The 24,279-nt window shown below is 34.8% G+C and overlaps 2 protein-coding genes across 6 annotated transcripts in view; both read left to right on the top strand.

Moving 5' to 3' along the window:
- LOC147285235 (MADS-box protein SVP-like) overlaps positions 1-7,416 on the top strand; it is a 19,885-nt gene extending 12,469 nt beyond the window's left edge. For 3 of the 4 annotated variants that reach the window (XM_086245365.1, XM_086245364.1, XM_086245362.1), the window contains 7 exons: positions 4,924-5,002; positions 5,515-5,576; positions 5,661-5,760; positions 6,063-6,104; positions 6,399-6,440; positions 6,578-6,738; positions 7,172-7,416. In XM_086245365.1, coding sequence (XP_086101491.1) covers positions 4,924-5,002; positions 5,515-5,576; positions 5,661-5,760; positions 6,063-6,104; positions 6,399-6,440; positions 6,578-6,738; positions 7,172-7,190 — 505 coding nt within the window. In that variant the 3' untranslated portion in view covers positions 7,191-7,416. Of the gene's footprint in view, positions 1-4,923; positions 5,003-5,514; positions 5,577-5,660; positions 5,761-6,062; positions 6,105-6,398; positions 6,441-6,577; positions 6,743-7,171 lie in introns of those variants that run through there. The other variant, XM_086245363.1, reaches the window with a different exon arrangement.
- A 620-nt stretch (positions 7,417-8,036) lies between these two features.
- Positions 8,037-23,667, top strand: LOC147285236 (MADS-box protein SVP-like). Of its 2 annotated transcripts, XM_086245366.1 has the most exons (9): positions 8,040-8,187; positions 8,444-8,623; positions 21,509-21,575; positions 21,957-22,018; positions 22,121-22,220; positions 22,408-22,449; positions 22,676-22,717; positions 22,819-22,979; positions 23,401-23,667. In XM_086245366.1, exons 2-9 carry the CDS (start codon positions 8,448-8,450, stop codon positions 23,417-23,419), a joined length of 669 nt encoding a protein of 222 aa, XP_086101492.1. In that variant the 5' UTR covers positions 8,040-8,187; positions 8,444-8,447; the 3' UTR covers positions 23,420-23,667. The 2 variants fall into 2 exon arrangements, with proteins under 2 accessions (XP_086101493.1, XP_086101492.1); XM_086245367.1 differs by lacking the exon at positions 23,401-23,667 and having other exon boundaries at positions 8,037-8,187; positions 22,819-22,983.
- Positions 23,668-24,279: the final 612 nt, after the last annotated feature.

Consider the following 24,279-nt stretch of genomic DNA (forward strand, 5'->3'; position numbering starts at 1 on the left):
GGGGCCATGCTCTTTTTTTGCCTAATTTAGGTTAAGACTTCACTCGTTTGTGTCTGACCTTACTCTGTAAGTGAATTCAAAGATATTGACTACTGGACTTAAAGTGTTTTGCCCTAGGTTAAACAATAAACTTTAAGATGATGTGGCAAGGGCCGGTATGGTTGATAAGTCACTGTGGTTCTAACCACAAATCTAACCATTAGTCAAACCCCTTTCCCCACTTTTCGAAAAAGGAACCACTTTTAAGTGTCGAGTAAAAGAGGGTGGGAGATATTCCAAGTATAAAAATAAACAAAGATATGAAAAGTAAAGAGCATGAGGTATTTCAAAGATTCATAAAGTAACTTACATAAAAATAGTAACTTTGGAGTAACTAGACAAGACAATAAACTAAAAATAAATAAATAGTCGTCGGTTTCATTCATAAGCCAAAAACTACCTAAACAAGTTGCAGAAAGCAGAAAGTTGGTGAGAAAGATAACAAAAGAGGGTTCTTGAATCTTTAGATTTTGTAGGGTCGCGGCTTTAGAGTTTGTGTTTTTTGGGGGTTGGTGATGATGCCTTTATGCTCTTTGCAGTAATGCTTATATAGCCTTTTTGTTGGCTAGGGTTTCAGTAAGTATTTTCCTTGATGTGCACCACATGTAGGGCCTTCATGTATTCCACCTAATCTCGTACTTTTGTGTCAGCCTCGCAGCACTTTTGTCCTTTCACAGCTGTTATGGCAGGGTATCTTTACAGATGTTGTCCTTACTTTGGTCATGTGAGATTCTTTGTTTCCGAGTCCCATCACTTTGGCCCAGACAACGGCCCGTTCATCTCGGCCTAAACATACTTGTTTGGCCGAGATGACACGCTTTTGGTCTAGAGGTCATTCGTCGATTTAGGTCCATTAGTCCTTGTCATCCTTTGTGCCTACGTGGCAGCGATTAGGGGAGTGACACGTGGCGTCTCATTTCCTGGTACAAACAATGACATTGAGTTTGGGATATCATGCCCCACGAGTGAGTTGTTGCCAAGTGCCCCCTAGGAGGGGCAGTCTACCACAAGAAAGCGTATTGTAGACATAAACTAGTTTCAAGTGATTAGTTTGGGTTTGAAAATGTTGTGAGGTGAGAGTGACTATGAGATAAGTGGAGATGGGCATAGGGTGGGATAATCCAATACATGAGCGACTAGGGAAGATGGATTGAAATGTTGAGGGGGTATGGTAAAGAGGGATGATGTTGACAAATGAAGATATTCAGACGTGACCCTACAAGAAGTGATGAGGCGTAAGTTTCATGTGGGTAAGCTAGTTGGTACAGAGAGGAAAAATTTTATGATTTGCTCAAAATGAAGTGCTGACGAGAAAGATTTCCATGTAACGGGTGTATATATCATTGTGTCTATCTATCTCATCACGTGCTAGATCACATGATAAGAGAGATAGACACAAAAAGTGTATACAACCGTGATAGGTAAGTTATTTCCAGTGCTGACAAGAGGGAAAGATTATGAGAAGACCATGTGGTAATGCTTTGAGATACTTCTTTTGAAATGGGATTATATATGAGGGAAAAAGGCTTCAAATTGGAATATGTTTTGAAGTGTTGAAACTAGATTTGAGACGCCATGAGGCACTTCCCTTACTCCGCTACGTGGATGAGAGAAGCAGTAAGGTCAAACTTGACCAAACGAGTCACCATCTCTCGGCCAAGATAAAGGGCTCCGGCCGAAGTCAGACAGACATAAGTTCGGCTGAGGTGACGAAGCAATCAAGGAGAATCTCATGATGTCACAAAGGGACAAGCTCTAACAAGTGAAGAAAAGAATCTCAGCTGAGAAAACAGGATTATCTCGGCCCACAATCACCAATCTCCTGATCACTCCTATGACCGTATCTTCTAGATCTCGGCCGGATTTACTTTTTTTTTCGTGTCCGACAGTGGCACGCCAGTACTCCTTTTGTCACGTGGTAGCTCAGTAGCCGCTTGCATAGCATAGGCCCATCATTTTCGTGTCCAAACAATAGGTTTCTTGAATTAAGGCCCAAAGTTGTTCATGATATGGATCACAATATCATCATTTATATATAGTGGGTGCATCAACCAAAGCTAATTCCGCTAATTGATAAGAGATACCTAGATGGTTTGTATGTACTCGACCACATGCTTTGAATCACAATGTGTGATAGTAAGACGATGTTCAAGGCTCATCACATGGGATATTTGGAGCTTCCACCAAATAATGCTTAATCCAGTACAGAAAATTAAGTGTTAATCTTGATAGATATGATCCGGCCATTACAAAGTGGGTCTAAGCTTTCATACATTGTTGTGAAATGGACTCAGAGTATTAATACCCATACAATATTTATAGATTTTAAAAACTTATAGCAAAAGACATTGCATCAAAATACGAGAGATTAATCTTTTATAACAGAAAAAATTTATTTGCACTCCAAAATAAACATTTGATATATCACATTGTTCAATGTACTCACACATGAGGATTGCAAGTACCTCTTTTTCTTAACCTCACTAAAAAGAAGTATATTTCTAATTGATGAAAGAAAAGATTTTTGTATAATGAATAATATATAGTCTTGATAATCTTCCATGATTGAGTTCATGTGTTGTTTGGTTACAGAGAAAACAAGAGAGAAAGAGAAGCAAGAAAAGAGAGAAAGGAATTGATTAATCTTGTATTGAATTGAATGAATGGTTACAAGTGTGTTCGTACAGTATATAAGATAAGCTTAGCTCAAGGAATCTGAGTAACTAACTATCATACTAAAACAACAACACAGCTGGATAACTAACACAGCTAGCATGCTGAGTCAGCAGTCAACAGTGTTGACTATGCTGACTGGATGGGAACTCTCATCAAGTATTACATTCAATCTAACATATGATATTGAGGGTGTATAAATGTCTGCCGGTTTGACTTGAGAAAACAATCCCACCTTGAGGATGAAGCCTCAAGCTTTCCCATGACCTAGTCACAAGCCAACTAGTTTCTTTTGAACAGTCTTTTTTATTACACCAGTTTGGCATGCAAAGGCAACAGATAGGCCTTGTATGCCCCGCCCCACGTTGGTTTTAAGGTCCATTGTCAATTTGCTATTAGCCCTGCAAGCCAATGAATTAACCATAATGCATGGGACTATGATGAATAGAAATGTCAAAGTTTTGCAAATTTGAATATGAATTTTTATTTGACTCTTTAATGTGTGGTAGCAACTAGCAAGTGTTGACAAAGAATGAAAAAAAGGCCAAGCAAAAAGATAAAAAAACAACACATATTGCAACGAGTCTGATGCTTATTTTGCTGATGCAATGATGTCTGAGTTGATGTAAGAGAACAGCTGACTAAGATTTTTGACCCCCCACTTAATCTTTTACTTTTATTTTTTATAGGTGAACCGCCACTTATAGTTGATTTGATGATCTCACACTCTCACTTTGGTTTGCCTTGCATTCTAAATATCTTGTCCCATTTAGCCTAAATATCTTAGCCTATGGTCTTATAAAAGTCATAATATTCTAGAATAGAATAGCTATCAAGTGTGTCAAGGAATCTGACTAAACATTTTGATTTGATCAACCAAAACTTGCAAATGGCTTAAAGTTTCACAAGCTTGGCTCATTATGCATATGATGTCTCCCCGTGAAAAGTAAAAACAGTAGTATGTATATGAGCTCAAGTATCATGCTTGAGCGAGAGCTAGGTTGGCATGAATACAGGACCAATCTTAGAGTTGATGATGTTGAAAACCCAAAACTTAAGAACAGTGCTGTTGGTTTGCTGTAATAAATTCTACAAGTTAGTTTGTTGCATGTTTGTTCAAAGTGGTTGTTTACAATCACAATCAATTCAAGTGTAGGAACTTAATTACTTATAGTAGCAAATAGATCTAGCCTCTTTGCTTTCTTTAGATGATTGGAAATCAAATTCCAAAAGAACCTTTTTAGCATGAAAACTGATCCTTGCTTCAAATAGTCCTAAAAGAACCTTGCACACACATGAGACATGCACACCCATATAGCCATTAATATATATATATAGGATTTTTCCTAGGTGTGGATGATCCGCATCTATTTTTTCTTCTGGATGCATATAGGATGAGGTGAAAATTGTATAGAATCATGTGATTCTGTACGCATCTGCGAAAAAAATAAGATATATATATATATATATATCAGAATTATGTGAAAATAATATGAACCCTATCAGATCATTTAGTTTTTTTATTTCTTTAAATAGGTGAGCGGTACTTAGTTGATTTGATGGTTTCACACTCTCACTTTCGTTTGCCTTACATTCTAAATATCTTGTCCCATTTAGTCTTTATTTATTATTTTTTTTGGACTGACCATTTAGTCGTTTTATGCATATGATTTCTCCGTCAAAAAACAGTAGCTTATAAATGAGCTCAAAAATCATGCTTGAGCTCAGCTAGCCAAGTCTGCTTGTACTCTTTGGTAAATTATGTTGGAGACCCAAAACTGAGATTTGGTTGCTTTTGTCAGCAATTAGGACCATTCTTTAAACTCATGGTTGGTCAGACCAACAAAAAATAAATAAATAAACTCATGGTTGGGGTGGCATGTACTATTGTTGATTGAACACTTTCTAATTCTAGGTAGGAACAGCGCTAATTAATGGTTGATTAGTCTAAATCTCTAAATCTGTAATAGTTCCTCTGTTCTTTCACTGTAAAATTAGTGTTGTATCTGTTTGCAAACCACCAATGCAAGTGGGTCAAATTCAAGTCTCAGCAGAGTAATATGTTTGGCCACATTCATTAATTTGATCCTCTACATGTGATAATTGACTCTAATGTTCACTTGCACCTATTAATTCCTTTTCATGAGTACATCGTCTTCTATGACTGCATGCCTGAAAACACTAATTATTTGATCCTTTTGTGTTGTGAAGCACCAAGGATGTGATTGCAAGGTACAAATCGCACTATAACAATGCTGAAAAATTGGACCAGCCATCCCTTGAGCTGCAGGTAATTCAACTCACTTGAATAGTTCCCACGCTTGTATCTTTTCCTTGTTTTATAACAATCAAGCTGAGGCATTACATTCTTCCCAGAGAGATATTTATCATTGGTAACATCGATTTGATAAGGTGCGTGTTATATTGAATTGTTAAGTAGACCAATTATCAAAGGGATGGGTAAGTGGACTAGTACTTCATCCAAGTTCATAATCCAGTATTATCTTAGAAATTGGTCAAAGCTCAGGCTTTAGTTGATGTTTTTGTTGACCCTTTTGTCGAGAGTCGAGTTTTGATGGCTTCATAACTGATTCAACCGAATGCATATGATGACTTAGGCTCCATACAGCATATTCATTAGCTTTCAGAATGCTGTTTTGGCTAAATGAACTAATCTCACATGGCTTAAAATCATTTCTTTTTTACTTTATTTTTTTTTTGTGTGCTTTGTTTATAAGTTTTCGTTATGAAGATTAAGATTAAGATTAATAAATTAAATTACGATTTCATTCCTCATTTTAGCTAGAGAAGGAAAATGGGATCAAATTGAGCAGGGAACTTGCAGACAAGAGCCACCAGCTAAGGTAATTAATTAATATGTTTGAGTTAGGTAGGTATTGTTTTTCTATGCGTGTGCTGAAATTGGAGAGCATGCCTTCTTGCAACAGGCAGCTGCACGGAGAGGAACTTGAGGATTTGGATATCGAAGAGTTGAAGAAGCTGGAAAAGATGATTGAAGCAGGACTTGGCCGGGTGGTTGAAACTAAGGTTTGTGCTAATAAATCGTTTTATAAGAATATAAAGTGTATTTTCATGTTGAGTACTGTCACATTCATCAAATTTATTTGTTAAATTTTGTTCACTGCATGTGCAAGGCTGCAAGCATTTTCATTTGTTCAAATTTGAGACCATCCTGAACTTCTTTTTATTTCCACCAAGTGATAAACTAATAACATGTGTGTATTGGCACATTATCTGGTATTGTAGCATTAATTATCCTTTCAAGTATATATATGTATCTCTATTGTCTATAGAGAAATATCTAAATGCACACCTTTCATTACTTTCAGGAAGAAAGGATTTTGAGTGAGATTATGGAACTTGAAAGAAAGGTCAGTAATTTAGATATAACAGTAATACTATATGCATTATAGTTGCTTGATCAAATTTACGAATCAAATCCCGAAGCCCCTTCGTTTTTGAGCTCAAAGGGTTTCGATTGTGAAATTGAAATTCATTTGGTTGGTTTGAAGGGAGCTTTGGTATTCTACAATTTTCAGCGCCGATTTTAGCTAATTTTTCTGGGGTAGAACCTAAGGGAGTGTTGGGTATTCTATTCAAAGATTGTAATTTCTTTTTCTTATTTTTTTCATTTGTTTGGTTTCTCCCACAAACTAAAAATGCAGGGAGCTGAGCTGAGAGAAGCGAACAACCAATTGAGGCAGAGGGTAACCAACTATGACTGTTCTTAATAGTTAATACTTATCTATTATTATTATTATTTTTATTATTATTATTGTTGTTGTGGTCGTTGTTATTTGGGAAGGCTCTTATTAAATTTTGGTGATATTTGTGCAATTTATAGATGGTGATGTTGTCCACTGAAAACAGAGGTGTCCTTATGGAGTCGGATAACTTAATTGCAGAAGAAGCTATGTCATCCGATTCTTCCACAATTGTCACCAACTGCAATAGTGGCCCTTCGGTAGAGGATGATAGCTCAGACACATTATCTCTCAAACTGGGGTGAGCTCTGCTTTGAATTTGCCTTTTTAGAAGATATATATGCATACTTATTTCATATACTATAATTAAATAAATCAAGTATCAATAACAATGAGACGTTTAAACCATTGTCTTACCTTTATCTCAATTAAATACCACATACAATACATGTGATATATATTGTAATTGCAGTAGAAAGATAGAAATTTGGATTTATGGGATGAATAGAGTGATTGAAAAGGAAAATGCGAGTGAAATTAAAGAAATTGATAACAAATGGGATAATCTACAATTCTCATACTATTTATAACTATTAAATCTATTATTTAAAACTTAAGTTAGAAGTTAGAACTTAAGTTAAGCATTTAGTATTTATAATTTTTTCTATCTGCTTATATTTCCTTTCTACTTGATATTTAATGAAATTGCTTATCCATTTTTCTTTAAATTTCAGGCTTCCTTTTTTGGGCTAGAATGTGGAGAAAGATGAAAGTATCTATATATAGATATTGTATATTATTATAATGAATGAACAATGTCGAGTAATTGTATGTCGTGTATGTCTTAGTTTGGTATAAAATTGGAAGACATGGCTAGTAGAGTAACTTGCTTTAAATATGTTTTATATGTTGCAGACTTGCAGCCGGTATTGTGTAATGCATGTAGATGTTGTAAAATATTTATTACATAAGAGTATAAGACTGTATTTTATGTAATTGATTGTTGTGCTTGAAAAGAGGGTGGCACAACCCCATTTGAAAAAAACGTGGAAACTGTTTGGCGACATTTCATAGAACAAAGAAAAAAGAATTTTGTTGTTGACGGGCTTTATGATGTGGGGCACTCTGGCTAGGCCATTTTTTAGTCCTCTTTTTGGGTATTAAATAATGCGAACTTGTTCACTCTAGAGTGAATTTCCATGTCTATACCAATTGAAATGGAGAAAATAAAATTTTATATATCTCTTTCATTAAAAAAAAAAAAAAAAGGTCTTTTCTCATACTACTAAAGCACCTAAACAAAAAATAATGGATCCAGAAAGTTTGGACATCACATGACCACAAATCAAAGTTCGTACAATTGGAGCGGGCATGCACGACCAAAATAAAGACAGCCACGTGGCGAACGGTGGTGGGTTTAGTGCCAGCTCAGTCGCATGGTTGGAACCTGTACGGAATACGGGCGTCCAGATAAAAAGGAATTTACCGACAGCTTTTCTATAATTTTATAAATATCACATCTTTTACCGCCTTACAAATAAACGGTGGAGATCGCATCCATCACCTCAAGTGCAGTGATCTCCGTCCAATCAATTCGAGAAAATTAAGAAAAGCAGAGAGGATAATAATAAAGAAAGAGAGATGTTATTTTTTTTTTACCATAAAAGGGGAAATATCCTTTCTTTCTTGAATTTAGTACAGTTCGCTGCTCTGGTCACACCAAATATTCATCATCTTCCTCCCAAAAAAGGTAAACAAACAAAACAGAGCAAAATAAACCGACTAATTTATGTGGTATACCTTGTTGTTCGTCAGTTCATGAGCCATGGCTTCTGGGTTTTTCTGGGTTTTCTTTAAATTTAATTGATGATAGGGTTTCAGCTGAATAATTTTTAAAATTTGGTCCATATATATATATGTACATCCTTGTGTATCTGTGTGCACACGTATTGTTTGAGTGAATGCGTATGTGAAATGGGTTTGGTTTGATTTTCATGTTGAATAAGATCGATGAACATGATCAAGATCGAGAAGATTGACAAGTTGCCAGCGAGGCAGGTGACTTTCTCGAAGAGGAGAAGAGGGCTTTTCAAGAAAGCAGCAGAGCTTTCTGTTCTTTGTGATTCTGAGGTTGCTGTCATCATCTTCTCTGCTACTGGCAAGCTCTTTGACTACTCCAGCTCCAGGTACCCCTACGGCTCTACTACTCCATCTATGTGTAAATATCTTCGTTTTGACTTTAATTTCTTCCTCCAAAAAAATAATCATTATGTATAAGTAGTATGTCTCTCTCAATATCTCTCTATCCCTGTCTGTCTCTCTCTGTTTTAGAGAGAGAGAGAGATATTGAGAGAGATATTGAGAGTTTGAGTCATCTGGGTCAATATGTAAGGAGGAGATCACTTTTTATGGAAATTCCATATCTTTTGTTAAAATTCGGTGGTTTAATTCTAGCTATAATTACAAGAAACTGGTGTGTGGTCGATGATATTATATAACAGTCATTTGTATATTAGCCCATTTAATTGTCTATATTAGGCTTATTAGCCCATCATTTTTATTTTATTTTTGATACCTAAAGCATGTACATATTCAAAAGCCTGCGTCACATAAAATAATAATATTCCATTAATTTCTTACTATTTACAAATTGTGCCATTATTTAACTAACGTTTGTTTCGAAATTTCTCACCCAACAACGACAACAACACTATAATGAAGTAATGAACTAGGCCCTCCTTTTGGACATCCCTAAGGCCTGGACTGACAGTCTTCATACTTTAGGGTACGGTATAGGTTCTTTGTTATATGTTTAATATTATTTGTGTAGCTGACTTAGTTTACTGTAGGTTCACTAACAAAGAACCTACACAAATTGCGGGGCTAGAGCATATTATGATTAGGTGGTTGGGCCCGTTTCTCGTTCCTTTTTTGAAGCGTTTTTATTTAGTAACATTTTTATCCGAAACACTTTTAATTTTTATAAAAATTTTAAAATTGTTCATACAAAAGCACTTTCAAGTGCTTTCTAAGGAAGCATCTAACTTTTTTTTAAAATCATTTAAAAGTGCTTTTATAACTCATAAACACTTTTATTTATTTTTATCAAACGCTACTAAAAGCGTTTTTACTAATCTGAATGTACTTTTGACAGTTCTAAAAGCAGTACCAAACGAGCTAGAGTTTGGCTGTAGGTTTATTAATATACATATTATTCCCTTGAAGAAAAAGTATCAAAGTTAATAGAAAAATGAGTTGATTGAAAATTTGTTGGGGTAGGTGTCTTAGTTGTAGGTTTCTTATTGCAATTGTTTCTATTTTGATTTGTGTAGGTTCTTTAGTAGTTTATGATATTTGCGTTAGTATTAAAAGTACCAAAATTTAAGTAGTAACAATCAAGGAGTAAAATTTCGGTTTCGAGGAAATTTTCGTGGAAATTTCGATTAAAATTTCGATTTCGATAAAATTAGATAAAAACGACAGAAATTGTTATCAAAATACGAAATTTTGAATGAAACTTGACTATATGTTTATTTAACATATTATCTACTATATTAATAAAAAACATTGAAGAAACCAAATTATATAATAGGTTTCATGTGATATAAGATGAATATAATGCGCGTTGAAGACAAATACTGTTAAACAAAATTAGTATAATGAATAATGAATTCAGTATATTCTTTATACTCTATAATCTATACACTAACTCTAATAATAAACCCTATATACTCTATATACTCTATATACTCTAATACTCTTTATACTCTATAATCTATGCACTAAACCCTATATACTGTATATTCTTTAAGATATGGACCATATGGTATAAGATATTATGATTTAGGCCCTTTAGGATATTTTTAATTATTTTTAATATAAAAGTGTATTAGGGTTTAGGGTTTAAAAACAACTATACGAAACTCCAAATCATTTTTTTTCTTTCCAATTGCCCAAAGGCCTCAAATCTCAATCAACCCTAAAGTTTTTTCTTTGTTTTTTAATTTTTTTTTTCTTTCTTTCCTTCCTTTTATTTATTTATTTTTCTTTTCTTCCTTTTCTTTTCTTTTCTTTTTTGTTTCTTTCCTTCCTTTTCTTTAAAGTTAACTTGTAACTTTGTAAGCAATATACGTTGATGATGCCATGATGGTCATTCATTTGCTTTATCATCAGTGGTGGGAATTCCATTTTAGTTAAAATTGTTGATAAGATCTTGTTGTTTTTTGTTATTTTCTGTCAATAAATTGTAACCCAGATCAAATCCTATCTCCTCTACCTAGGCATGACAGTATGTTGGCATGTCTTTTTTTTTTTTTTTTTCCTTCCTCTTCCTCCTACAGTCCTACCCATGACTCCTTTTCTTTATCTTCTTCTTCACAGTCTTCTTTCTTTCTTCCTTCCTTTTCCTCCTTGCCCATGACTCTCCTTCTTCTTCTTCCCCACCAAGCACCAGCCCCCTGCCTCTCTCCCCCCAACCCAGTCCATCCCCGACACACCCCCCCTCACCCAGCCCCTCTCCCCCCAAACCTAGCCCTTCACAGTCCCTTTTTTGTGAAACCCTGTATTTTCCAGATAATTATTTTAAATATTTTGAGAATTTATTTTAAGGATTTTGGAAATTTATTTAGAATTTAAAAAGGTTTTAATTTAATTTTAATTATTTAATTATTTTTGTTTTAAATTGGGTTTGACCCAAAGTTAACTTTTAAAATTAGTGGACTTTTGATTCAGATTTTGGGCACGTTGGATAGGTCTCGAGTTCACGAGTTCATAGACACGTAGCACGCGTCGATCGGAGTTATGGTTTGAAAGTTACGGACATCTGAAGTAAAGGGCAATTTTGTAATTTTTACAAAAGGGGTTTTAAAACCCAAAAATCAGATTTTTATCCCATTCTCTCTCTCTCTCTCTCTCTCTCTCTCTCTCTCTCTCTCTCTCTCTCTCTCTCTCTCTCCTTCGCCGCGCCTGCCACCGGCGCGTGGCGGCGCGTCCGGCTATGGCTGGCAATGGGACCGGCCCAGATCTCCTCGCCGTTCTTCCTTCTTCCTCCCCCTGGTGGCGGCGCAGCCCAGAAACCTCCCCCGACTCGCAAACCAGCTGAGGCCGATCCTTGGAGCTCCGGCGGCGATCTCACTTTTCCGGCGACGACGCGACCTCCCATCACCTGGGTTGTCTTCCTCTCGTCACGGCGAGTCTGCCCATGTGCTTCCCTGGCTCCGACGACCCTACACGGTGGCGGATCGAAGATTTTGGGCCGCGGCTGGCATTACATTTGCCCCCAAACCCAGCCCTTCCCAGCCCCTTTTCCCCCGAACCCAGACCCCTCCCAAGTCCCAACCCCTTTTCCCCCAAACCCAGCCGAAATTTCGCCGAAACAATTACCGAAAATAATTGGGTATGTGATAAAATTTCGGTGACCCAAAAAAATGAAATTTTCGGCGAAATTTCGCCGAAAATTTCGAAATTTCATTCCTTGGTAACAATAGCATTTTTAAAAAAGTCAAAAACAATGAAAAAATATCTGACATGAGGTTGAGGGCATACAAGGAATTTACAAAATCTTAATTATAAATAATGCTAACTAAGAAAAAAAAAAATATATATATATATATATATGGAAAGTGGATGAGTTGGCAATCATAAAAAAATAAATTACATGGATTTTAATAGGAGAAATATGAGTTTAGAGAGGATTTCCATAATTTGCTATATATTAATATACCAAATCAAGTCATCAACGAGTTAGGTCCAACAATCATACATTCTAATACATCACTCAATAGAAGTGTTTCACGTATTTGCTCAAGTTGCGCCACATGTGAGAGATTGAGAGAATATATTAAGAGTATCCAACGTAGTTTTACAATATGCAACGTCTCTCTTCACTTAAACTAAAATGTTTGCAAGTGCGATTACATGCATTTTGTAGAAGACTTAAGAGTACGTTACTAGCATTATATTATATGATTTGGAATTTTCATACTAGGAATTAAAGTGATTTGATGATAAATTGGAATTCTTCGTATCGAAGCTTGAAGAGTACTGCTTTCAGCGGGAATATATATGCATGCATGCGTACATGCTTCGAGTAGGGCAATGAGTGCTCGAGGCATGGCTATATACATATAACATATTAACGTGTTTTTGTCATGCCTGGATTTCTTGCATATTAAAATTGTTTCAAACTAAAACCTACTTTTCATGACGTGTGCATGCATGAGTGGAAGAACCGAAGAAGATTGAGGGAGGGTGAGAATTAATGTTGCCATGGAATAAGAATTTAAATAAGGTTATGTATGTTTCCTTTTTAAAGTAAAGGGTTTATTTCATATTTAGTACCTAAACTTTGACTCTTATCTTAATGTGGTACTTAAACTTTTATTTGTCCCAATTGAGTACCTAAACTTTTATTTTGTGTCTAATAGGTACCAAAATGAATTTCTGTTAAAATTGTCAACAAAAGTTAGGGGCAATATAGTCAAAGTATATTTTAATTATTTTCTTTATATGTTTAAAATTATTAAAAAAAACACACAACAAACAAAAATAATAATAAATTATAATTAAAATATAAATTTTTTGAAGTAACTATATTGCCCCTAATTTTTGTCGACAATTTTAACAGAAATTCATTTTGGTACATATTAGACACAAAATAAAAGTTTAGGTACTCAATTGGGACAAATAAAAGTTTAGGTACCACATTAAGACAATGGTCAAAATTTAGGTGCTAAATATGAAAAAAAACTCTAAAGTAAATCACCATATGTAAGTGCATGCCTAAGTGGTTTAATTTCTTTAACCCCAACATGTGGCATTACAAGATTCTTTGTCAATGCAATCCCAATTACACTGCATATAATAGGAAAAATACACTATGTTATGATAGTTTTTATCGATCGAGTGCATATATTGCACGAACAAATGATTTTGATAATTTCTTTTTTAGTTATTAATATTTATAAATACTAATCTGAAATTGCAAAATTTTATTGTTTGCTAGAATTTAATGAGTTTTCCATTAGCATAAGTGACATAAGACAATAAGACATATAATTACCTGAAATAATTTCTAAGGGTCTGTTTGAGAGTACTTCTATAGGAAACATTTTTACTTGATAGCGCTTTCACTAAAAGCACTTTAGTTAGAAACACATAAATCGGACCCAAAGCTATGGAATTTGGGCGTGGGTCTTTTGTCGAAATGGAATGGCCTTATTCTTTTTATTTTTGTTTTACGCCTCGTAATTCTTCCTCAGCCAGGCTGGGGCAGAATAGCAGAGCAAGTACAAGTATTAGTAGCATAGCAAAAATGTGTTCCTCGTCATTAATAATGACATGTTTGCTCGCGGTGATAGGAAACGCTTCTAAGTGCTTTTAATTTTTTTCGCCAAACGCAAGTAAAGACGCTTTTGACCATTTAAAAGGGCTTTTAAACCTTCTAAAAATGCCAAACAAACTAAAAATGTTTTTTTTTTCTTAATATTTTCAATTGATTAATAATAGCATATAGTGGCACACCTAAAAGTGTTTGTTTTTTAATCAGAAAAACTGTTTCGTTTATGTGAGAACTAAAATTGCTTTTACAAGCATAGCTGATCCGCTACAAATGAGGCCCATCAGTAAAATTATGAAATGAGTTTGATATCTCATTATATAATAGGTTTATTTGTACATTTATCTCTTAAAACTATAATTTGTCTCACTTCACTCTAAAAGTTTTAAGTTGTATTTTACCCCTATATCTCATGTTCTACTTACTTGAAACCGTTAAGTTTGTCAATTAATTTTTTGAATCGATGATATAGTGTTCTACGTGGCTGGGCAATTTCGTCATAAATTTAGATAGTAGCATTGATGAACTTGACATTTTCGTATAATGTGGAACATGGATAAACTTTTAGGGGTATGAGATACTAAACTGTCATAGGGTGAAATAAGACAAAGTTTTATTTCATTGGGTAAATATACGAATAAGCTGATATAATAACTAATTATGATTTTGACCGAACAAAAAGTCAACTTCTTGCTTTTTGAGATTCTAGCTTATTAACTTTTTCTATGCAAACTGACTAATATATCTTTCTTTCTTGGCCAAAAAAAAAAAAGACTAATATATCTTTCTATTTTCTCTTTTCTTATTTCTGAAGTTTTTCATTTCTAAATTGGTATCTTCTATTAGACATATTTATACTTAAAACATACTTGCAAACAAAACAAAAACCTTAAAAGTGATTGTACAAAAATATTAGAAACTAAAATCTAAGTCTAAAGAACAACATAACCTTTTTGAAAAGGCTGGAAAGTGTAGTTCTAGAAAACAATCTCTATTTCATTGGTAGCATGGAAAACAATCCTAAAATTGGTATATTCACGTATTCTTGAAACTCTATAAAATCATAAATGAAAAAAATTTAAAAACTATAGTTTTGACTGCTCCAATTTTGAGATGTTCAATTATTTAATGCTTTAAACGAAATAGATCGATGACTACAAGACTTGTAACTCATAAGAAAATTAAAAAGTATTTTTAATTGAATAAATTGTATGTAAAATATCTATAGGTGTATTTTTAAGGTACATGTATTGGTATCTTTGATTTTTGGACATGGATCATAGTGTTTTTTAGTGTTACTTGACTTTCGATTCGAGTCTTCTATGTAAAAGTTAAAGATATAGCATAACTCTTACATCTTTGATGTATAAACTATAAAGTTTAACACTAAAAGTTAAATTTTTAATCAAAATGCAATATATATATATATTACTACATCTAATCAATATTAATAGTACTGTGTGAATCATGCCTTTATTGAGTCTCATATCGGTTAATCTCGGGTCTATATAGGCTATATAAGCAATTGTAAGAAGCTAGCCTTATAAATGTCTAGTCATTTTGGGGTATCATGTCTAGGTGGTGAGTGTCCCTGGGTTGTTTTTGTTGAGAGTAATGTAGATCAATGTCCCATATCGGAAAACTAGAGGTTAGCATATGTGCTTATAAATTAGGCATCTCCACCCATTGCCAATTGGTTTTGGGTTGAATGCTCAAATTCTATCATGGTATTAGAACTTGGTTATTTGCGTGTAAGGTCCAATGGCCACACATACTCTCAAGTCACCCAATACAATTTGTCCACGTGTTAGGCTCAAAATCTCGCCACACGTGCGGGGACTGTTGAGAGTAATGTGAAGTAATGTCTCATATCGCAAAACTAGAGCTTAGCATATGTGCTTCTTTACAAAATTGTCAAAAATTTGATTGTGGGCCTGACAAAAACGTCAAATAATTAAGGGGACAGTGTATTACTCCAAATGGTGTGTGGATTGTCCCACACATCGGTTATGTGATTGCAAGGAACTTTTCCTGGGTCGTGATAAATGGTATTAGAGCCATTTAAATGCCACCAAGCGGGATTAAGGGCAATGCAATACTAGTTTAGGTCCACAAGGTTTAATTGTAATCTAATGTCACAAGTTTGTGTGGAATGTACGAGCTAGCGTGTATTGATCTCAAACGGTTATGTACTGGGTTCCATCAAGGCTATAAAGATTGCAGGGAGCATTATTAGTGATTAGCCTTTTTCAGGTTTAACATTAAGGCGGTGAGGTGTCCATGAGTGGTTATATAACATTTCTTCATTTGGGAAGAAAGACACCGAGTTCATCATGCTCACCAAGTAGAGGTTGAACAACAAAAATGCTTAGTAACGGTAGTAGTAAATTCACAGTACTTGATTTTGATGGAAGATCATGGTGCTTATGGCCAGTTTAGTATTGCTTAGGGTCAATTTAGTATTGCTGTGAAGTAAAATAGTTGTGAATAAAGCTGCTATGAAGTAAAGCAACTCTCTACTTGCTTAACAATTGTCTACATGTTAGGTTTAAGCTAGTGACACTACACGTGCGGGTGTTGAGAGAGATTCCATATTGAGAAAAATATATTCTTGAGTAATAGTTTATAAGGAGTTAAGCCTCGTCACCCATGGCCAATTGGTTTTGCGTTAAATACTCCAATTTCCTTCAAGAAGCACTGCACAGTTTCTGGTTATAGTATCGAGGCTGAATACAGACAGCTTGAGTATACTGCGGTTGAAATATCCTGGCTGCATTCTTTATACAAAGATTTGGGTTTATTTCTCCTTTGTCCTAAGGTCTGGTGTGGCAACATTAGTTATATATATCTCGTTGGCTCCACATTCGGTCTTCCATGGGGCACTAGACACTTGAAGGACGACTACGTACCACTAAGTTTGTGAGAAGGTTGTACGTAGTGTAGTGAACTTGAGGTTGATTACACTTGCAGTCATGATCAACGGGTGAACATATTTGCACTAAAGGTCTTTTTACTGCCTGGCTTCAGAGTCTTATTTCCAAGCTTTCTGTTTCATCTCGTACACTAAGTCTGTACTTGTTTTGAGTAAGAAAATAATTTAAGCAACCCAAATCCTTACGAAGAACTGATGAAAGAGAACACCAATAAATTTAGAAAATGGAAATGCATCATTGGCAAAGGAATATAAGATTATAAGCATAGACGAGAAAATAAAACACAACATTATCAATATGGGTAAATGATAAGTGAGGCACCCAATTTGGAGCGCTCAGTTTATAAAACCATGAGAAATTAAGAACAAACTTACTTCCTAGTTCCTACACCATGCAAGGCTTTAAATTAATCATGAAGACATGCATTTGTAGGCATTTTGAATAATTAACTAAGAGAGACACATGGGTGAGAGCAATATTCTAATTTATGCTTATTTTAAGGCGTGTCAAAATTTAAGTTTTAGGTAAAAATAATTTAGCATTACTTTTTTTTTTTTTCCTTATGAGGTATTTATAATAATACAATTCTATTTCTATAAAGATAAGAAAACTAATTAAAAATAATAAGAAATGTAATAATTCTATCCTAATTAGACTAGGCCTAGGAAAAAATAGAATAAGAAAAGTAATCAATGATTAAAACTCGTATTAAACTAAATTACAACTCACGCCGTATAGGATAAGCAACCAAAGGCAAGAAGCTTGTGGTAGTTGGGTGTTTCCAAAAAATAAAGGCTTTAAATGCATGGGAACTTGTTTTGAAGTGTTGGGGAATGGTATTTGGTTAATAAGATAAGTAACTGTTTGAAATGCTTCAGCTCAAAAGAAGTTTATTGTGGTGGAGCTAATTTTGTTTGGTCGTTCATATGTGGAGTGGAGAGAGAAGGTTGCTCATATCCAATGATACAATTATCTTGCCAATTTAGAGTTAGCGAGTAGGACATATATAGTATTGGTAGTTTGATGTTCTTTGGTACTGAAAGTGGCAGAGAACAAGTCATTCATACTGATAGCATGAATATTGAAGCACGCACAATAAGGGCATTAGTTCTCCAAGGTGAAAGATACATTGCTTGGCACTGCATGTGCATGGCCTTATTTTCGACCGCGGACGTCATTGATTGGAGTTGTACCTTTGATTTATATTTTTAATGGCATTAGTAGTTTAGTTGTTGATTTTGGGAAATTTTTACGGGTATTATTGGTGCATATGTCCGAAGGGTGTTAGGTCCTAGGTGGAATTGGAAATGACACCAGGTTTTGCAATTGCAGTGATTGATGCAACATGTTCCAAGACTAAGGCTAGAATAACATGTAATAGGAGTTCATGTTAGTGCATCCAATATAAAGAGTATGCGTGAGACTAAGACCGTTATTCAGTTTGTGGTAGGCATGCATGAGAATGAGCTGTATTATGTTTTGCCAAAGTACGTAGGATGGCTATGAAATGTGCATGCCATGTTGGATTATTCATTGACTTGAGTTTGGAGGGTGAGTGGTTGCGTTGATGGTAATCGAGGTAGTACTGTACAACCTAGCTATGCTTGAAGAGGAGACAACCGTAGGTGTTTTTGGTGCTTATAGAGTTTCTTCAGCCCATATATGGTGGAAATATGACATAGACATGAAAATTTCCTCGTATTTGCGTTAGTGTTCTAATACCATAGAGCAATAGGTAGTACTTGATTTTGAAAATGTGTGCATCCCACATTAGCTTAGTTAATGAAAGAATAAATTGTTGTCTAAATATCCCTTAAGTGTTGATTTTGATGGATATGATTCGGCCCTAACAAGCGGGTTTGAGCTTTCATACATTGTGGGATGGACGTAGAGTATTACAAGATTTTCAAAAGGTATAGCAAAAGAATTGACATTGCATAAAAATTAAGAGAAATTAATATTTTTATAATAGAAATGTTATTTGTGTTGAGAGAAATCTCACATTGAAGATGTAAGGGCCTTACTAGTGTCTTATAAGGATTTGTGATACTCCTCCTATTACCAATTGGTTTTGGGTTGGATGCTCTAATTCTATCATGGTATCAGAGCAGGTTATACACGTGATGCGCCTAACGGCCACACATGCTCCCACGCTACCCAATATAAATTGTCCACGTGTTAGGCTTAAATGACGCTACACATGCGGGGGTGTGTTGAGAAAAATCTCACATTGAAGATGTGAGGGCCTTGCTAGTGGCATATAAAGATTTGGGCTACTCCTCCCATTGCCAATTAGTTTTGAGTTGGATGCTCTAATTCTATCATTTGCCCTCCAAAATGAACTTCTCTCATTGTTCCAAGTACTCACATGAAGAGTGCATAAACTTATTTAAGTGCAGATAACATATTCCTTGTAATAAAACTGAATTTTCACACTAAGCCAAAAGAAGTATATCTGTAATTGAGATGAAAGAAAAGGTGATGCAGAACGGATGGCGGAGAAGTTTATGCAACAGCTTGATCGTCGCAAACCCAAGAAATTGGGGAAATTATTTCTACTAGTCGGAGGGTTTGGCTCTGAAAGTGGTACCAATGCATATCGTTTCGAAGGGAATCGCGAGATCGTTTAGGGCCTCAAAACTGCATTCTAAACTTTTAGACATTTTATTTATTTTCGTTTATATTTTATTTGGGTTTGTAATTGTCCGTGGGCCTTAATTATATGGTTGTTTGCGCCCTAGGGTTTCGTTAAGCGTACTTAAGCAATTTTTACAATTGCTAGCGGATTATTCTATTATTATTTTTATCAAACTAATTGTTGAGGTTTTCTCTCAATTTCCTGGTGGATTCCAGGCTTCTTGTTCTTCTAGGTTTACGTTTGTAAACCTTTGGCTGATTGTACTGCATCAAAAGGTTTCAACATAATGAATGAATAGTATTACATTCCATATATTTAACATATATATGATATGGAGGGTGTATAAATGTCTGATGGGATGACTTGAAAAAACGAACCCTGGCTTAAGAGATGAAGCCCGACGCTTGTCTATGACCTAGCCCCAAGCCCACCACTTCCTTTTAACAATCTTCTCTATTACACCATGCATGTTGGCATGCAAGGCCAAGATGTTGGGTTTTAAGGTCTATTGTCAAATTGCTCACTAGCCCCAGCAAGTCAACGTGGATCACTTATATTGATTAAAATGAATCAACCATATTGCATGAGATTAAAGATCATAGGATAGAAGTTTCAAACCCTTGAGAGTTTATGGATTTTATTTGATTCTTCTTTGTCTGGTATCAGCTACCAAGTGTTGACCAAGAATAAAAGATCTAACTGAGTCAACTGAGGAAGATATTTAATCCCCACTTAGTTTTTTATTTTTATTTTCTTGATAGGTGAGCGCCACTTAGTTGATGTTCTTTTTTGATTGACCTCTCAGTTACACTTTAAGCTTGCAACTCTACCTATATTCTAGATTGGAGTAGCCAACTAGTTATCATTGATTCATTATCAAGGAATCTGAATGAACCTTGACTCTCGGTTAAATCAAATAACATAAGGATTTGCGCAAAAAGCTAGCTTAACCTTCTTCAAACTTGTCTCATTATGCATATATTTCTCCAAAAAAAACAAGTGGCATATATGTATGAGCTCAAAAATCATGCTTGAGGGAGAGCTAGGTTGGCTTGTACAGTTTGGTAATTGATGTTGAACCCAAAACTGAGATTTAGTTGCTTGTTTCTGTAACAGGACCAATCTTTAAAAATCATGGTAGTGATGGTGGTCTTGAATAAACTCTTTCTGATTCAAGCTAGGAACCGTGCTAATGTGTTGATTGGTCTAAATTCTACAAGTTAGTTTGTTGCATGCATGCTCAAAGTGGTTGTTTATAATCACAATTAAATTGAAGTTTATGATTTTAATTACTTGTAGCAAACATATGAGAGTCTTTGCTTTCTTTAGATGACTGGTTAATTTTTGGGGTGACCCTCTTTGGGTAATTGGAAATCAAATTCTGGGTCCGCAATATATAATTGGAAATCAGATTCCAAAAAGACCTTTTTAGTATGAGAAACTGCAGATCCTTTTTTTTTTTTTTGACCGGTGAAAAACTGCAGATTCTTAATATTAGCTTCTGTAGTTCAACCTGGGACCAAGATATAGAACATCCTTTTCCCTAGAGACTGGTCTCTGCTTTCAATAGTCCTAAAGGAGCCCTTAGACACATATGTAAAATGAAAATGAATAGTCCTAAAAGAGCCTCACTTTAGTTTTCCTTGTATTTTAAATATCAAGGATTCTGACTAAAACTGAGATTTGTGTGTCTATATGATGATGAACCCCAATCATCAACCCCAAAACTGAGATTTGGTTGCTTTTGTCTGCAAGCTGACCAATCTTTAGAATCATGGTTGTGATGTTGCTGTTGAATGAACTCTTTCTGATTCTTGGTAGGAACAGTGCTAATGGTTGATTGGTCTAAATCTACAAACCTGTCATGGTTCCTCTGTTCTTTACTCTTCATGTAATTTCTGTAATAAATTCAGCAAGTTAGTTTATTCGAGAAATAAAAATAAGAGGATTGAATCATTTCTTCAGAATCTTTTTCAAATTTGATAAATGTTGATGATTGTATATTTCATCACAAGTGTTGTATTGTATCTGCTTGCAAACCACCTAGTGGGTCAAAATTCAAGTCTCAGCAGAGTTGTATACTTGGTCACATATATTAATTTGATCTTCTATAACATTGGACCCTGAAAACACTCTAATTATTTCATCCTTTTGTGCTGTGAAGAACCAAGGATGTGATTGCAAGGTACAATGAGGTCAAAAAATTGGACCAGCCATACGTTGAGCTGCAGGTACTTCAATTCACTTGAATATATAGTTTCCCATGCTTGTATCTTTTCCTTTCTTTAGAGAGAAAAAAAATCCAATAAAGTTTTAAGGCAAATGTAACAAAATCTGGGTAGACTTGCAGTTTCAAATTGTATTCTGAAAGATCTGACTGTTTTAACTTACAATTTTATACACTTTTATATAAAATTTGATTTTAATTATAGCAGCAAACAAACCAAACTATTCACTGATAGAGAAGGTTTGAATAGCTTTATACTTTATTTTAGAAAATCAAGCTGAGGCATTACATGCTTCCCCCATAGATATTTATCATCTCATTAGTGTCTTTTCATTATGCAAATGAAGATTACTAAATTAAATTACAATTCCATTTCTCATTTTAGCTAGAGAAGGAAAATAACATCAAACTGGGCAAGGAACTTGCGGACAAGAGCTACCAGCTAAGGTAAGTAATTAACTTGAAATTAATTAATATGGTTATTTCTGAATTAAGATATTCTTGTTTGACGTGTCTGCTGAAATTGGAGAGCATGCCTTCATGCAACAGGCAGATGAAGGGAGAGGATCTTCAAGGGTTGAATATAGATGAGTTGCAGAAGCTGGAAAATATAATTGGAGCAGGACTTCGCCGGGTGATTGAAACTAAGGTTTGTGCACAAAATGTGCGAGTATTTCATTATGAACTTTATTTATTTCTAATAAGTGATAAACTAACATGTGTGTATTGAGATATTATTTGGTTATGCAAATTTGGGATTATGACATTGTTCTTTTTGGTATATATATGTATGCATATAGAGAAATATCTAATCGAAAACTTCCCATTACTTTCAGGAAGAAAGGATTCTGAGAGAGATTATGGAACTTGAAAGAAAGGTTAGCAAGTTAGATACAACAAGTATTATTAGATGTACATATTTACTTAGAAAATAAGCTTTTATTGCGAATGGACCTTAAGTTTCACAAATTTGCGAATGAACCCTTTCAAGCCAAAACTGGAAGAGATTTAATTTTTAAAATGTGCAGTCTTGTTTGGGCTTCGTAATATTACGATTTTTTTTTAATCATTTATTTGGCTTCTCCCACTAATTAAAAAATGCAGGGAGCGGAGTTGGAAGAAGGGAACAACCAATTGAGGCAGAAGGTAAGCGACCACTTCCTTAATATTATTATTATTTGGTTATCATTATTATTTCAAAAGGCTCTTAATTAAAGTTTGGTGATCTTTTTACGTTGTAATTACAGATGGTGATGTTGTCCAATAGAAACATAGGTGTGCTAATGGAGTCGGATACCTTGATTGTCGAAGATGGTATGTTATCGGATTCTGCAACAAATGTCACCAACACCAGTAGCAGTCCTTCTCTTGAAGATGACTGCTCCGACACATTATCTCTCAAACTCGGGTGAGCTATGCGCAATCCAATAATTATCAATGCAAAAAATTAGATAAATCGGAAATCGTTTAACTGTTTGATTAAATGGTTATCATTTCAAAGGGTTATCGAAATTACTATATTCATTTGTTTATCCAACCACAATTGGATGTTTTAATGAGTTCCAGTTTATTTAATTTTTTACAGACGTGATCTTTGCATAGAGATTAAAAAAAAAAAAACAACTTCAATCATTGAATTATAATATGAAGTAGGTTCCACCAGTCATACCTCAACAAATGACTATCATAATTACTATATATTCTTTAACTAATATTTAAATTTAATAAATGTAATTTGGCTTTTAATTCATTATGCTATGATGCTTATATTATTTCTTTTCATTATTTAATAAAAATGCTTATCAATTTACATTTTCTTTAAATTTCAGGCTTCCTTTTTCTGGCTAGAATGTGGAGAAAGATGGGAGTATATGTATGATATTATAATTAATAAATAAGGTCGTGGTTTTAAGAGTTACCGTTAGTTGTATGTCTAAAGTTGGTACAGAGTTGGCTTGAAAAAAAATTGGTATAAAATGGGAAGACATGGCTAGTAGATCAATTTCCTTTAAATATGTTTATGAATGTTGCAAGTAGTATTATGTAATGCATTTACTAATTACTCTTATTATATTAAATTATCATATTTAAGACTATGTCGTTTATGAAAACTGAGTATTGTGATTGAAAAGATGGTGGAAAATTTCATTAAAAAGACGATGGTGGAAAGGTTGTTTAACGAAATTTCAAAGACAAGTTTTATGGTTCTTGAATCTTAATTTTTTTAGGGGAATGCTTGGGGTAGTTGGGTGCACCCTTGAATCCTTGATGGTCCTCCATGTCCACGCGAATTGAAATGCCAAATTAGAAATCAAAATGTTTTCATTAAAAAGATCATTTTTTGCACCCTAAATCATTTTAGGTCCATTGACTTTAAATACCAAACTTTAATAATTTTTTAGTTTAGGTACTAAAATTTAATAGCATTTTAATTTAAATACTAGTTGAAAAGTCAAACAAACTAATAAAGTGAAGGGTACTAGAATTCATAAAAATTACATCATATGCCACTACAATAAAAAAATTTAAAATATTCCCAACTAACCACCGGCCACCTCCGTCCGGCCGACCACCGGCCACCGCCGTCCGGCCGCCCATCGGCCACCGCCGTCCGGCCGCCCACCGGCCACCGCCGTCCGACCGACCACCAGCCACCTCCGTCCGACCGACCACCGGCCACCGGCCACCTCCGTCTGGCCGACCACCGG

The sequence above is a fragment of the Dryas octopetala genome, chromosome 5 (genome assembly GCF_963921425.1).
Source record: "Dryas octopetala chromosome 5, drDryOcto1.1, whole genome shotgun sequence".
Lineage (NCBI taxonomy): Eukaryota > Viridiplantae > Streptophyta > Magnoliopsida > Rosales > Rosaceae > Dryas > Dryas octopetala.